We start from the raw sequence: 15123 nt of genomic DNA on the forward strand, positions 1-15123 counted from the left end.
GCAATGAAATGTCATACAGGTGTGAAGAATGGAGCCATTTTAGATGCTTTTATATGAAACAAAATTCTGCTATAACTGTTGTTAATGCAGGACATACAGAGCATGCGACATAAGGGGGGAGTGTGTGCGCTGGTGTACGTGCCCACCGTGTGCCCGCCGCGCACCCGCATATGTGTAACTGGAAGAACCCAGCAGCCACCTCCATGAAGGGTTCCAGTTGGCAACGGGATGGCAGTGGGAAGGAAAATGCTTTTTTGCTCTATTATTTTTATAATTTTTGAATTTTTTTACATGTGCATATGTTACTTAAAAAAGCCTTCAACGTATAAATTGTGGGTTTATTTTTTTATATACATGAAGAAATGGATCCTTTGGTATCTCTGGTAGCAGGAACTTTTGAATTCTGATTGGGCAGGGGACTCTGGGCTGATACAGTCTAATCAAACCATTGTCCCACAGCGGGGGAAAAAAAAAAGAAAAGAAACCCAGGACAGTGAAATAGTAAAGTTCCACTGAATGTCAGGGGCTCATAACTAATCAAGGTGATTTTAGCTGCTCTTCCCTCTTCAGGAGAATAACAAACAACTCAGTTTCAATTCTATCCCTTTCTGGCCTATATTTTCTATAAATTTAGGGCAGATCTCTGAGTGATGGCCATGCCTTGCACAGAATTTTCTCTGTGGTGGGACAGGTTATATTTTTTGTAACATCTCCGTTTGCTACTCCAGTGTCTGCCTCTCAAACCAAATAAATTCTGTTTTTATTGAGAAAACTTTTGCTTCAGCCTACCTTGTGGTCCCCCTTAGGGAGCTTTTCTCTGTTTACTTTTCAGATGTCTGCCTCCTAAACCAAATAAATTTTCAGTGTTATGGAAAGAACACCCACTGTGGCTTACCTGGTTACTGTCCCTTAGGAAGTCTGTTTTTAATCTTTTAATTCTTAGTCTCAAACGAGACAACAGATGAATTCGAAATTACACCAAAAATAAAACACTTATAGATGCTTTCTTGTTTGTTTTAGGTAGCTCTGAAAACCTCTGAAAACATGGGTAACTTAAGCCTTCTTAATGGGCCTTAAATGTTCGTAGTGGGAAAGTATAAAACTAGAAATTACCTCAATGGAATTCAAATATCCATGACATCATCATCGATTGAACCCACGGAACAGAGAAATGCCACAGGGGCGGGTGTGGCTTGGAGAGGCATGGCAGCCGGAAGCAGCTTAGGATTGGCATTGCCCTTTGGGCACAGTGTCAGGAGACCCAGGTTCGAGGCCAGGCTCCATCTCCCACTGACTGTGCCTTGGGACAAGTTGCTCAGACCCATCTATTCTTCTAGGTGTTCTGCTTTTATCTCTCCATTAAGCCAAGACACTAAAAAGCTGTCTCTTTTTTATCTCCCCTTGAAGAATTCCTTTGACCTGAAATCCCAGGGTCCTCTGTGGGTGCTGCCAGGCTGCGTCTGCCTGGCTAACTGTAGGACGATCATGATGGCCTGGCTGCCACCTGGCTGCACCCACCTTGCGTCCCCTTCTGAGCACTGAGATCTTCTTCAGTCACCTTTTCTTGACCTTGCCACTGGTGTGACTTTAGCTCAAAACAAAAATAAACTTTGGAAAATGTCACAACTCCTTCTTCATTTTCGCTGCTACTACAATCAGAGTTGAACCTACAGCCCCGTCTTAAAAATCACGTCAGATCTTACAGCACTTGCTTGCGTCCCTGCCAGCTTCTGGTCCTGTTGCAGTTCTGCACGTTTCTCCTCCACCAGACATGCTTACATGTGTGTGCACACATACGCATTTCTTAAGGTCTGTTTAGTTTTTTAATTAATCACGATATGTGGGTTGTAATTGCATTGCGATAGGTCCTTTTTGGGAACATGTGGGGTTTAAATTACGTACATCTATGAGGACACACTCCTGCCCCCAGTCCCATTCCCTGGTCAGAGTCCATGTTGTAAAGGTGGAGTGGGGACCGTAGTGCCCAGTGTCCCCATGAGAACCCTGCAGCTCCGTGACCCAGAACCAGGACAGGAGCCACCTGTGGTTCAGGTGAGGGGAAGAGTCCACGGAGCCCGGACAGGAGCGGCAGAGCAGGCCGCACCTCCCGGGCACCTTCCCGGGCTGAGCACCCGAATGCAAATGCGCACCCCCCTGTCTGTCGCGGGCGGCGGGCGGGGTCGGGGGGAGCAGATGCTGTCCTCTGACGAGGCGGCTGTTCTTGCTGAGTCTGAAGAATCCCTTCAAGAGCCAGTAATGAGAGGAGCTGAAGCTTGCGTTGATTACAGACTGCATCAGAATGTCAACGACAAGGGCAGCACGTGGGAAGCGGCGCATTCCACCCACAGAGCCCGCGGGGAGGACAGAAATGGAGCGTGGGGGGGCTCTCCCCGAGGTCCCGGCCTCCTGGGATGGATGTGCCCCACCGCTGGCAGGGAGTGCTTGGGCGGCTGAGACGGCACAGGACAGGTCTGCATGGAGGCCCGGGCCTCGTGATGCCATTCTGGGGAGGGGGAGGGGCACCCCCAAGACCTTGCAGGCGAACTCGGCCTGGAAGGTAGAGCCACCACCAGGACCCGCGCAGGGCTGCGGGGAACGGGGGAAGAAAACAGGTGTCCTCCCTGGAGAGGCTGATAAAGTCAGGTCCCCAGAGCTTGGAGGGCCCTGCAGGAGCGTCTTCTGGGAAGGAGTCAAAGAGAACAGAAGAGATAATTGGACAGAGGCAGGGGTCACAACACGTGGAACTTCCAATAAGGGCAGCCATGGGACATGGGATGCGGCTTCTCTGTCTCCCGTGTGGCATCTGTCTACCGTGACAGCCCCCAGGTGACTCTCAAATTCAGTAGACATAAGAGAAGCCACACATGTTGCCACCAGTTCTGATGTGCTGCGTGGGGTCTTTCTCCCTGCTCTAGGATGCAGAACGCTAATGCTAATATGCAGGCTGGTGCTGATACTGATATCAATAGCAACACTAATGCCAATAGTACCACCAACGCCAGTGCTAATGCTAGTACTGATGTGAGTAGTAATGCTGACGCTAGGAGTAACACTGATACCAATACAAATGCTGATATTAACACCAGCAGTAATGGCAATAGTAACATGGATGCTAATGCTAATGCTAATGCTGATACCAGTAGTAATGCAAATGCTGGTAATATTATTAATGCTAGTGCTAATACTAATGTCACTGCTAATGCTGATCCTAATGCTGATGTAATACCAGATGCTAATGCTAATACTAGTAATAATGCTAACACTAATGATAATGCTAATAACAATACACACTAATGCTAATTCTAATACTATAATTATACAGGTAGTGATGCTAATGCTAATAGTAACACTAATGCTAGTGCTAATGCTAATAACAGTAATGCTAATAGTGACACTAGTAATAGTGCTAATATCACTAGTAATACTAATGCTAATAGGAACATTGATACTAATGCTAATACCAAGAGTAAAATAATGCTAACGCTAGTAATAATCTTAATGCGAGTGCCAATAGTAATGCTGATGCTCATACTAATAGTGCTAACGCTCATGGTACCACTAACACGAATGCCTGTGCTAACGCTTCCATGGTCCTTGTGATGTGCCAGGCACTGTTTTGTGTGCTTTACAAGTATGAAACCCTTTAATCTCCATAACAACCCTATGGGGTTCTCAGTCCCACTTTACAGTTGAGCAAAGTGGTAAGGCTGGGAGCACACACCCAGTGAGTGGACCCCATGTGTTATCCCCATCTTAGTGGTTAGGGACGCTGACTGGCATGGCTGCAGGAAATCAGACCCCAGTCCTGGGTGGGGATGGGCCCTCACTGCTTTTCCTGGACCTCTGCCCTGGAAATGCCCCATGTTCCATGTGGCCACTGCATGGAGAGCTAGAGGATCATACTTGTGCATTTATTTAGCTCTGGTGTGAAAAGGGGCCTCTCAGGCCATGTAGTGGGCAGTGTCCTAGTGGATCACACTTCTGCATTTATTTAGCTCTGGTGTGAAAAGGGGCCTCCCAGGCCATGTAGTGGGCAGTGTCCTAGTGGATCGCATTTGTGCATTTATTTAGCTCTGGTGTGAAAAGGGGCCTCCCAGGCCATGTAGTGGGCAGTGTCCTAGTGGATCACACTTGTGCATTTATTCAGCTGCAGTGCAGAAAGGAACCTCCCTGGTTACATAGTGGACAGACTCCTAGCCAAGGTCCCTTCTTGGGCCAGGTCTGCCTCTTTCTTCTGCCTCCTTTTCAGGATGTGGCTTTTCTACTTTGGGCCTCGGTGGTGAACAGGGTCTAAGCCTTTCCTAATCTCATAAAAACCAGTGGTTGTATGTTGTGGGGGAACAAGCCACCAAAAGCCCCTCCCAGAAAGCATTTGAGCTCCTGCCCTGGCCATCCTGCTGGTGGCCCAGTGAATAGAGACTCACGTGGCCGAGCCACCCAGATGCTTATTCTGAAGACCCAACCCCTAAAGAGCCAGCCAATCTGGGTATCTTTGTGCACATAGATTATTGTAGCAAGCTCATCATTCAAATGGCTTCTTTTTTCATGGACCTTAATTTACTTGCACTGTTGTTCAACAACTTAATGCAGAAACATACCAGACAAAGTGATCATCTAGGGATGGAGTCTTTGCACGGACTTCGTTGAAAGTCCAGGCTGGTTCAGGCAGGATAAGAGAGAACAGCAGCAGGGCAGTGAGGACAAAGGACCCTTCACTACTCTTTGAAATATTATCACCTGGACAGCCACACATATGAGACCAGCCCAGGGGCCAACTGTGCCTTCCCCACATGCATTGCCTACTTACCTGCTACTGAATGCACCTGACCCTTTAGCACTAGAGTTTAATTCCTAATACGAATGCTTCAGAGACCGTGATAAAATGCACATTCCCTCCACAGGAGTGAAATATGGAATGATTATCAACTTGGATGTTTGAGGATTGGCGGCATTAGCTCCACCACCATAGAGTTCTGAAGGGTGGGACACAGGGCAAGAAAGGGCTGGCTGGGAGGGAGGAGGTGAAAGTGATGGAGAATATGGCTAGCACCTTCACGTCTATGGACCTATTCCTGATGGCTCCCCTGTTCCGCAGGGAGCACTGTCATGCCTGATGCAGGGGGACCACACTGGATGGAGACGCTGAACTGGAAGGGAAGGGGGAAAAGAAGATTGTGCCCACGTCAAACCTTCCAGGTGAAAAAACAAAGCAAATCTGAAACCCTCATTTTGCTTTTGGAGTAACAAAAGAAATAAATGGAGATGGTGTTCCTATCTTTGTCTTTCGTTTCTTTGACACAGGGTCTCGCTCTGTTGCCCAGGCCAGAGTGCAGTGGTGTGATCCAGGTCACAGCAGCCTCGACCTCCTGGACTCAATCTATCCTCCGGCCTCAGCCTCCTGGGTAGTTGTTCCCATTTTTATAACAAATCCCAACCGTCCCCGCCTGCTGTTCAAGGAGGATGAAAGAGAGAGGATGGACGAGCAGCTCCATGAGCTCTGCTGACTGAGGTGCAGAGGATCGGTGCTGAGAGCGGCATGGGGTGAATGAGGGCAATGTCCTCACCACCAATTTGCAAGCACTCTTTGTGCTGGACACGGCATAAAGTCTCGTCAGTTTGGGCAACTGGAAATCCTTGTTAAGGAAATGAGTCCCAGGCATCCTCTGTCATCCCTCTAAGAACAGGGACAGCCTGGAAGAGCCTGGAAGCTGACGAGGCTGCAGCACAGCTCCCCTGAGCACACCCCGTGTGGCACAGTTGTCTGCAGCGTTGACACCCGTCCTGTGCGGTGCTCACTGTCCTGGAGCTGTAAGAGTCTCGGAGCCAGATTCTCGACAGATGTTGGAGAGACCAGGTGGCCTAGGGAGGCAGGCAATTTTAGCATCATCTCTCCCAGGCCGAGAGCTTTTGTCAACGTCCCTGAGAGTAGCATAGACATCAACCTTGATTCCCGAATGTCCTTAATTGTCCTCAGGCACTCAGGATTTCATCACCTGGATGTTCAGGCTGAGGAAGAATAAAAAAGGCAAAAGTGGTCAGGGATGTGGACCATTTCACCAAGGCCAGTCTCCACTTCAGCCCCAGTTTCCAAACCCATGTCAGGGGTGACTTAATTAACACCAACAAAGGGACGTGGGGCTATACAGCGAGACTGTGGGTTCTGATGTGCCAGGGTGAGTGAACTTACCGACACACACACACACACACACACACACACACGTCCATGCGTGCAGGCTGCGGAAGAGGGGATGTCTGCCCTCACCAGCTCAGCACCACTCCTGCCCAGGCACCAGGCTCCAGGCCAGACCACAGGAGGCATCACAGTCAGGGAGCTTGTGGGCATTTCTCACTAGAGCAGAAAGTGACAATCATCCTGAACCCTTCTACTGAAGATTTCAATACAACTGATCAAGATCACCACCGCATCTGTGCAATGCAGAGGCCTTCAGGAGAGCACGTGGCGCTCTCACTGTGTGGTGTGTGTCTATGTGTCGGCGTGTGCATGCATGGTGCATCTGTGTGGTGCATGTGGTGTGTGGGGTGTATGTGGGATATGTGGTGTTTGAGGTAGTGTGTTTGTGTGTTTCATGTATGGTGTGTGTGTGTTGTGTGTTTTTGTTTTCCGTGTGTTGTGTTTTATGTGTTGTGTGCTGTGTATTATGTGTGTTGTGTCTGCATGGTATGTGTCTGTATGCATGGTGTGTGTTGTGTATGTGCATGATAAGTGCCTTGTGTGTGTGTGCATGGTCTGTATTGTGTGCCTGGTGTGTGTTGTGTGTGCTGTGTGTGTGCCTGGTGTGTATTGTGTGCCTGGTGTGTGTTGTGTGTGCATGGTGTGTGGTTGTATGCCGTGTGTGTGTGTATGGTCTGTGTGTGCACAGTGTGTCATGTGTGTACATGGTGTGTTGTGTGTGTTTGTGTGCATGGTCTATATTGTGTGCCTGGTGTGTGTTGTGTGTGCATGGTGTGTGGTTCTATGCCATGTGTGTGTGCGTGGTCTGTGTATGCACAGTGTGTGTTGTGTGTGTACATGGTGTGTTGTGTGTGTTTGTGTGCATGGTCTGTATTGTGTGCCTGGAGTGTGTTGTGTGCCTTGTGTGTGTGTGCCATGTGTGTGTGCCTGGTCTGAGTTATGTGTCTGGTGTGTGTTGTGTGGGCTGTGCATGGGCCCTGCGTGTGTGCATATGCATGGTCTGTGTTGAGTGCCTGGCGTGTGTTGTGTGCCGTGTGTGTGTGCATGATCCGTGTTGTGTGCAGGATGTGTGTTGTGTGTGTGCCTAGTGTACATGTGCCTAGTGTGTTGTGTACATGGTCTATGTGAGGTGAGGTGCCATGTGTGTGCGCTGTGTGAGCCAGGTGTGTGACAGGCACACCTGCTGAGGATGGGCAGGTGGTCGGCTTCCAGGTGGGGCTCTTGGAGCCCTTCCTGGAGGCCCCGGCTGGTGGAGCAGCCCCTGTGCAGGGAAAGGGACTGGCCTCACCTGGGAGCAGAATGCCCTGGGCCACCTCTTCCCCTTCTTTGATCCTGCAGCAGCACAGTTTTTATGACCTGTGTTCCCTAAAAGTTTCTGCAGAAAAATATCACTGTTTCACTTTTCCTGAGGTAAAAGAGTTCATTTTAGGTAATAAATGCTGCCTCCCCTAATCCAAGGAAGCGATAGCGGCGATGATACAGACAAGGTACTATTTTTCTCAGTCATGATTTAGGTCACAGCTTCCTCAGATTGGCTATTGCCATAGCAACCAGAGCTTTTGCCTTTGTGCAGGGACTTGTAATACTATTCCTCAAGGTAAAGGCAACATCCAGAATCCTACAAAAGATGCCTACCTGACACCCAGGACCCACCACCCCTGCACCTACGCCCCGCAAAAAGGAAAGTCAGCATCATCTCATCTGTTTCAGAACCCACTTCATCTTCTTAAAGATGGAAATGTTAGCAGCCAGCCATCTCTTTCCTGGAGGCCTCTGGAACTAAATATAACCAGTGTTCTGTAAGGTCTTGGAAAAATCAAATTAATGGGAGATTATCAAGGCTCAGAACACTCGTGTCTCCCGCGGTGCAGCGAGGTCACCCAGCGAACGCGACACTCGAGCTTCATGCTGCACCCACCTCCATGGTCCAGCCCTGAAGGCCTCCTGCGTTCTGCTGCTGGTGACAGAGTGCCTGTCCTTGTCGGGGCATGTCGTATGTGTTGTCCAGAATGCACACTTTTGAGCTCTCTCTGCATTCAAAGAAATTATATTCCAGACAGCCCGGCAGTTATCTGACTCAGATCTGGAAGGTTCCTTTATCATTTGTTTGAAATGCACCTGAGGGTTAACTGAGCACAACACTGGCTGATACAGGAGAACGCCTTCACCACCTACACCCCCCCACCCTGCCACCCACGTCCCCAAGAAGCCACATCAGGGCAGACCAGGCACCTTCTCGTTCTAAGGAGAGTGCATCTCAGCCCAAATATTGTGTTCCATTTAGAGAACATTGAACAGGTTAACAGTGACAGTGAAGCTTCTCCAAGAAACAGCCGACAGACAGTGCCTGGAGAGCCTGGGGCTGTGGCCACAGAATCGCACCAGTGAAGCTGGTGGTTGACTTCAAATACCAGAGCATCTTACTTGGGGAAGGATTGGCCTCATTCACATGATTCTAACCCAAGGTAACGTTAGAAACATGGTAGGGTTTATCACATGCCAAGCACGCTGTGGGCTGTTTTGCATGGGAGCCCTCATCACAGCCCTGCAGTGAAGCTGCTTTATCTTTGTCTCTCTCTTTGAAGATTCTGAGAAGCAGGTAGGTGAAGCACAGCACCAACTAGATGTAGCCACAGTCTGCAGAGGCCAGTCCTGAAGGCAGGTGTGCTAGGAGGCTTCTGAGTCAGCCCCAGAGTCCGCCCCAGGTGTATACACCTCTTGTAGCCCCTCTCCCCCAGTGTGGGGAGGTCTGTGAACAGGCTAGGATGCCACTCCCAAGATCAGGTTATGTCTACAGTGAGGGTGAAGAGATTTTGAAGATGTAAATAAGGTCCCTATTCAGTTGACTTTCAGTTCAACCATAGGGAGATTGCCCTAGGTGTGCCTGACCTACCCAGCAAGCCAGGCCTTCCCTAAAGGGGAGACAAGAAATCAGGGATTCCTCTCCCGGCCTTCTAGAAGCCAACCGCCGTGAGTTCTGCATGAATGCTGCCAACACAACTGTGAGCTCGAACGAGAATTTCAGCCCCAGCCTGCAGTCTTGGTTGTGGCCCTTGAGAGACCCACGCAGAGGAGTTAGCTCTCCTGACCCACAGAAACATCATAAATGTGTGCTGCTTTCAGCTTCTGAGAGTGTGGTAATTTGTTAAGCTGCAATAGAAAACGAACACTTGTCTGATAGTCAAGTCCACGCTCTTATGGCTGAGGATAAACTGCCTCTCTCAGTGGAGAATTTTCAACAAATCGGGGTTGTCCCATGATGAACCCGTCTGCATTGCCACATATCAGTGAAAACAGCTCAGCAGAGGCTGAGAGACAATCTTATGGAAGAACTTAGAATGAGGATGATTAGGTCACCTCCAGGGTCCTATTTAATTCAGATTTTATGACACTTATGAGAAGTATAATAATGACAATTTATTGATTTGAGAAGCTTAAAATAAATGCATGACTCTAACTCTTCCTATAATATTTATACACCAGAAATCATTCTAAAACATGGAAGCTAAGCTAATGGAAAGCTTAGGAGACAGGTAAATAAATACCCCTTAATGCTTGTATTAGTCAGTTTTGCTGCAGTAACCACAATCCCCATCCCAGGGCTTGGTCACGACCAGCACTTATTCCCTGCATGTGTGGTGAGCTGGCTGCTACACCTCTACCACCGGCCTTTTCACTAGGGGTTCCAACCTGGCAGGCAGCCACCTGGGGCAGGTGGTTCTTAGGACACAGGAGAAGAGCCAGACAGCCAAATCGGCACACCCCACACACACACAGGCTGTGGGCCCAGTGGCTGGGGGAGATTATTTGACCTCCAGAAAAACTTGGCTGATCTCATGGGAATACACGGTCCTCTGACATGGAGTAGAATGAAGTAGCTTGGGAACCATACGGCTGAAAAAAAAAGTGTTGACAGGATTAGGTCATTGACTTAGTGAACAGACTTTCCTAATATCATTGTAAATTTAATTATAAATGTTCCTATGCTATCTGTCCATAATTCTCATTCATAACCTTTTCCATGGAATGAATTACTTTAGGGTTAATTTATAGTATTAAATTCTTACTTTTTACTTACCTTTTATATTCCTCAAGTTTTGAAAACTCCCAGGGATTCTCCACAACTTTGAGATGGCCATATTGCTCATTTGAAAGTTTTAAGAATTAGTATTCTATAATAATACCCTGATTTATTTCGAGGGCCATTATCCAGAAACCTCAGCCACCTGCAGTCACTGGGAAATGTCTCTAGGTTCACACGCTGGGCTCAGAAGAGGAGCTTTTGGAGGCATTTGCTCAGACCCCAAAGAACTTCATTTTGTGAGGATTACAACAAGCTTTGCTATCTCATTTTCTACAACACAACAGAATGACAGTAATTTAGGAAAGAGGAAAGTGGGGCTTCTGGACACAGGGCAGGAAGCAGACTATCCTGACAGATTAACAGGAAGAGAAGAGAAAGAAAAACCATCAAAGTAAGCTCAAGAACTCAAAAAGCAAAGTAGCCTGAGATCCTTTGCTATGTGACAACAGCCCTCACATGTCAGTAGCCCCTAAGGCTTGTATTGTATGTCAGCAAACATTTATTTGGAACTTAGCCTGTGCCAGTTCTTAGCAACATGAAAATGAAGAGCACATCAACCCTGCTATCTGGCAGTGTATGTCCTTGGCATCTTTGTTGAAAATGAGTTCACTGCAGGTGTGTGGATATGCTTCTGGGTTCTCCGTTCTGTTCCTTCAGTCTGTGGTTCTGTTTTTATGCCAGTACCATGCTGTTTTGGTTAGAATAGTTCTGTAGTATAATTTGAAGTCAGGTAATGTGATTCTGTCAGTTTTGTTATTTTTGCTTAGGATAGCTTTGGCTGTTCTGGGTCTTTTGTGGTTTCATATAAATTTTAGGATCTTTTTTTCTATTTCTGTGAAGCATGTCATTGGTATGTTGACAGGGATTGCATTGAATCTGTAGATTATTTTGGCTAGTGTGGACATTTTAACAATATTTATTCTTTCAATCCATGAACATGAAACATCTTTCCATGTTTTTGGTGTCCTCTTCAATTTCTTTCATCAATATTTTATAGTTTTTATTATAGACATCTTTAACTTCTTTGGTTAATTCCTAGATATTTAATTTTATTTGTGGCTATTGTAAATGGGATTCTTTTTATTTCTTTTTCAGATTGTTCACTGTAGCATGTAGAAATGCTACTGATTTTTGTATATTTAGTTTGTATTTTGCAACTTTACTGAGTGTGTTTATTACTTCTAATAGTTTTTTGTGGAAGTTTTAGATGTTTTCAAATGTAAGATCATATCATCTGCAAACAAGGATAATTTGACTTCTTCCTTTTAAATTTGGATCTCCTTTCTTTTTCTTGTCTGATTGCTCTAGCTAGGACTTCCAGTACTATGTTGTATAATAGTGGTGAAAGTGGGTATCCTTATTGTGCTCCAGATCTTAGAGAAAGGCTTTCAGTTTTCCCTTCAGTATGATACCAACTGGATCTATTGCATATGTTGTCTATTATGTTGAGGTATGTTTCTTCTATACACAGTTTTTAGGGTTGTTTTAATCATAAAGGGATGTTGACATTTTATCAAGTGCTTTTTTAGTATCAATTGAAATGATCATATAGTTTTTGTTCTTCATTCTGTTGATATGATGTATCACATTGATTTATTTGCATATGTTAAACCATCCTTGCATCCCAAGGATAAATCCCACTTGGTAATGATAAACGGCCTTTTAAATGTATTGTTGAATTTGGTTTGCTAGCATTTCTTTGAGAATTTTTGCATCAATATTCATCAGACATATTGGTCTGTAGTTTGTTCATTTTCTTTCTTTCCTTCTTTCTCTCTCTCTCTCTTTCTCTCTCCCTCTCTCTCTCTCTCTTTCTTTCTTCCTTCCTTCCTTCTTTCCTTTCTTTCTTTCTCTCTCTCTTTCTTTCACTCTCTCTCTCTCTCTCTCTGTCTCTCCCTTCCTTCTTCCCCTTCCTTCCTTCCTCCTTCTTTTTTTTTTTTTTTTTTTTTTTTTTTTTTTTTTTTTTAATGTGTCTTTGTCTGGTTTTAGGATCAGGGTAATACTGGCCTCATAGAATGAGTTTGGAAGTATTCCCTCTTCCTCATTTTTCAGAATAGTGTGAGTAGTATTGGTATTAGTTCTACTTTAAATATCGGGGGGCAGTAGGAATTCAGCAGCGTAGTCATTAGGTCAAGGACTTAACTGGGAGACTTTTTACTACAATTTTGATCTTGTTACATGTTATTGGTCTGTTTAGGTTTTCTTCGTGATTCAATCTTGATAGGTTGTATGTGTCTAGGAATTTGTCTATTTCTTCTAGATTTTCCAATTTATTGGCATACACTTGCTCATAGTAGCCACTAATGATACCTTGAATTTCTGTGGTATCAGTTGTAATGTCTCTCTTTTCATTTCTGATTTCATATGTTTGGATTTTTTCTTTTTTTCTTAGTCTGGCTAAAGGTTTGCCAGTTTTGTTTAACTTTTCAAAAAGTCAACTTTTTTTTTTCATTTATATTTTATATTGTTTTCAATTTATATTTTATATTGTTTTCTTCTGTCAATTTCATTTATTTCTGCTCTGGTTTATCTCTTTTCCATTCATTTTCGATTTTCTTTGCTCTTGACTTTTTTCATTAAGATGTATTATTGGGTTGTTTATTTGAAGTTTTTCTTCCTTTCTGCTGTAGGCACTTAGAGCTACAAACTTCCTTTTTAGCACTCCTTTTGCTGTATCTCACAGGTTTTGGTATATTGTGCTTCCATTATTTGTTTCAATAAATTCTTCAATTTTGTTATTAATTTATCCATTGACCCACTGGTCATTCAGGAGCATATTTTAAAATTTTCATGTATTTGTATAGTTTTCAAAATTCCTGTTGTTATTAATTTACAGTTTTATTCCATTGTGGTCAGAGAAGATGCTTGATATTATTTCAGTTTTTTTTTAAATGTTTTAAAACTTGTCTTGTGATCTAGCATATGATCAATCCTTGAGAATGATCATGTTCTCAGTGTGCTGAGGAAAAGATTATATATATATTCTGCAACCATTGGGTGAAATGTTCTGTAAATATCTATTAGGTTTATTTGATCTATAGTGCAGACTAAGTCTGAGGTTTTGGTGTTGATTTTCTGTCTGGAATATCTCTTCAGTGCTAAAAGTAAGGTGTTAAAGTCTCCAGCTGTTATTGTATTGGGATCTATCTCTCTGTTTAGCTCTAATAATATTTGTTTTACATATTCTGGGTGCTCCGGTGTTGGATGCATATATATTTACAATTTTTTTTATCTTTTTGCTAGATTGACACCTTTATTATTGTATAGTGACTTTCTTTGTCTCTTCTTACAGTTTTTGTCTTGAAATCTATTTTGTCTGATGTAAGTAAAGTTACTCCTGCTCTTTATTGGTTTGCATTGGCATGGAATATCTTTTTCCATCCCTTTATTTTCAGCCTTTATGTGTCGCTATAGGTGAAGTATGTTTCTTGTAAGCCACAGATCATTGGGTCTTATTTTTTTTTTTAATCCCTTCAGATACTCTATGTCTCTTGACTGAAAGTTTAGTCCATTTATATTCAATATTATTATTGGTAAGTAAGGACTTATTCCTGCCACTTTGTTATTTGTTTTCTGGTTGCTTTGTGGTCTTTTCTTCCTTCTTTCTTTCATTCCTGTCTTTCTTCTAGTGAAGGTGATTTTCTCTGGTGGTGTGATTTAGTTTCTTTCTTTTTATTTTTCATGTATTTGTTGCGTATTTTTGGGTTACCATGAGGCTTGCAGATACTATCTTACAATCCATTACTTTAAGTTGGTAACAACTTAACACTTTTTGCATAAACAAACAAAATGAAAACTTAGAGTCTTTATTAAGACTCTAAGCCTTGATTTCATCCCCCTGCTTTTCAACTTTTTGTTGTTTCTATTTATATCTTATCATACTGTCTATGTCTTGAAAAGTTGCAGTCATTATTATTTTTTATTGGTTCGTTGTTTAGTCTTTCTACTTAAGAGTAATTTACACACCACAGTTACAGTGTTGTAATATTCTGTATTTTCTGTGTACTCACTATTACTAGTGAGTTTTGTACCTTCAGATGATTTCTTATTGCTCATTAACATCTTTTTCTTTCTAATTAAAGTAATCCCTTTAGCATTTCTTGTAGGACAGATCTGGTGTTGATGAAGTCCCTCAGCTTTTGCTTGTCTGAGAAAGTCTTTATTTTTCCTTCATGTTTGACAGTGAGTAGTATATATAGTTTGATTTGAATACTATATCTACCAGATATACTGTTCTAGGGTAAAAGTATTTTTTCTTTCAGTGCTTTAAATATGTCGTGTCACTCTTTCCTGGCCTGTAAGGTTTCCACTGAAAAGTCTGCTGTCAGATGTACTAGAGCTCTATTTTATGTTATTTCTTTCTTTTCTGTTGCTACTTTTAGGATTTTTCTTTTATCCTGAGTCTTTTAGGGGTTCATTATTAAATACCTTGAGGTAGTCTTCTTTGGGTTAAATCAGATTGGTGTTCTGTAACCTTCTTGTACTTACGTATTGATCTCTTTCTCTAGGTTTGGAACATTCTTTGTTATTATCCCTTTGAATAAACTTTCCACACTTATCTCTTTCTCTACCTCCTCTTTAAGGCCAGTATCTCTTAGATTTGCACTTTTGAGCCTGTTATCTAGATCCCATAGATGTGCTCCATTTTAAAAATTCTTTTCTGATTTGTCTCCTCTGACTCTGTATTTTCAAATAACCTGTCTTTGAGTTCACTAAGTCTTTCTTCTACTTGATCAGTTCTGCTATTAAGAGACTTCGATGCATTCTTAAATATGCCAATTGCGTGTTTCAGCTCCAGAATTTCTGCTTGGTTCTTTTTAATTATTTCAATTCCTTTGTTAAATTT

General features: G+C 43.7%; 1 protein-coding gene across 4 annotated transcripts in view; it reads right to left on the minus strand.

Annotated features, from left to right (window-relative positions):
- Positions 1-1336: 1336 nt before the first annotated feature.
- The window catches only part of LOC119621561 (uncharacterized), a 30301-nt gene continuing 16514 nt past the window's right edge, over positions 1337-15123 (minus strand). For 2 of the 4 annotated variants that reach the window (XM_037991041.2, XM_073009549.1), the window contains exon 3: positions 1337-6006. In XM_037991041.2, coding sequence (XP_037846969.1) covers positions 1828-2850 — 1023 coding nt within the window. In that variant the 5' untranslated portion in view covers positions 2851-6006 and the 3' untranslated portion in view covers positions 1337-1827. Of the gene's footprint in view, positions 10088-15123 lie in introns of all 4 variants that reach the window. The other 2 variants (XM_073009547.1, XM_073009548.1) reach the window with 2 other exon arrangements.

This window comes from Chlorocebus sabaeus, chromosome 21, assembly GCF_047675955.1.
Source record: "Chlorocebus sabaeus isolate Y175 chromosome 21, mChlSab1.0.hap1, whole genome shotgun sequence".
Taxonomy (NCBI): Eukaryota; Metazoa; Chordata; class Mammalia; order Primates; family Cercopithecidae; genus Chlorocebus; species Chlorocebus sabaeus.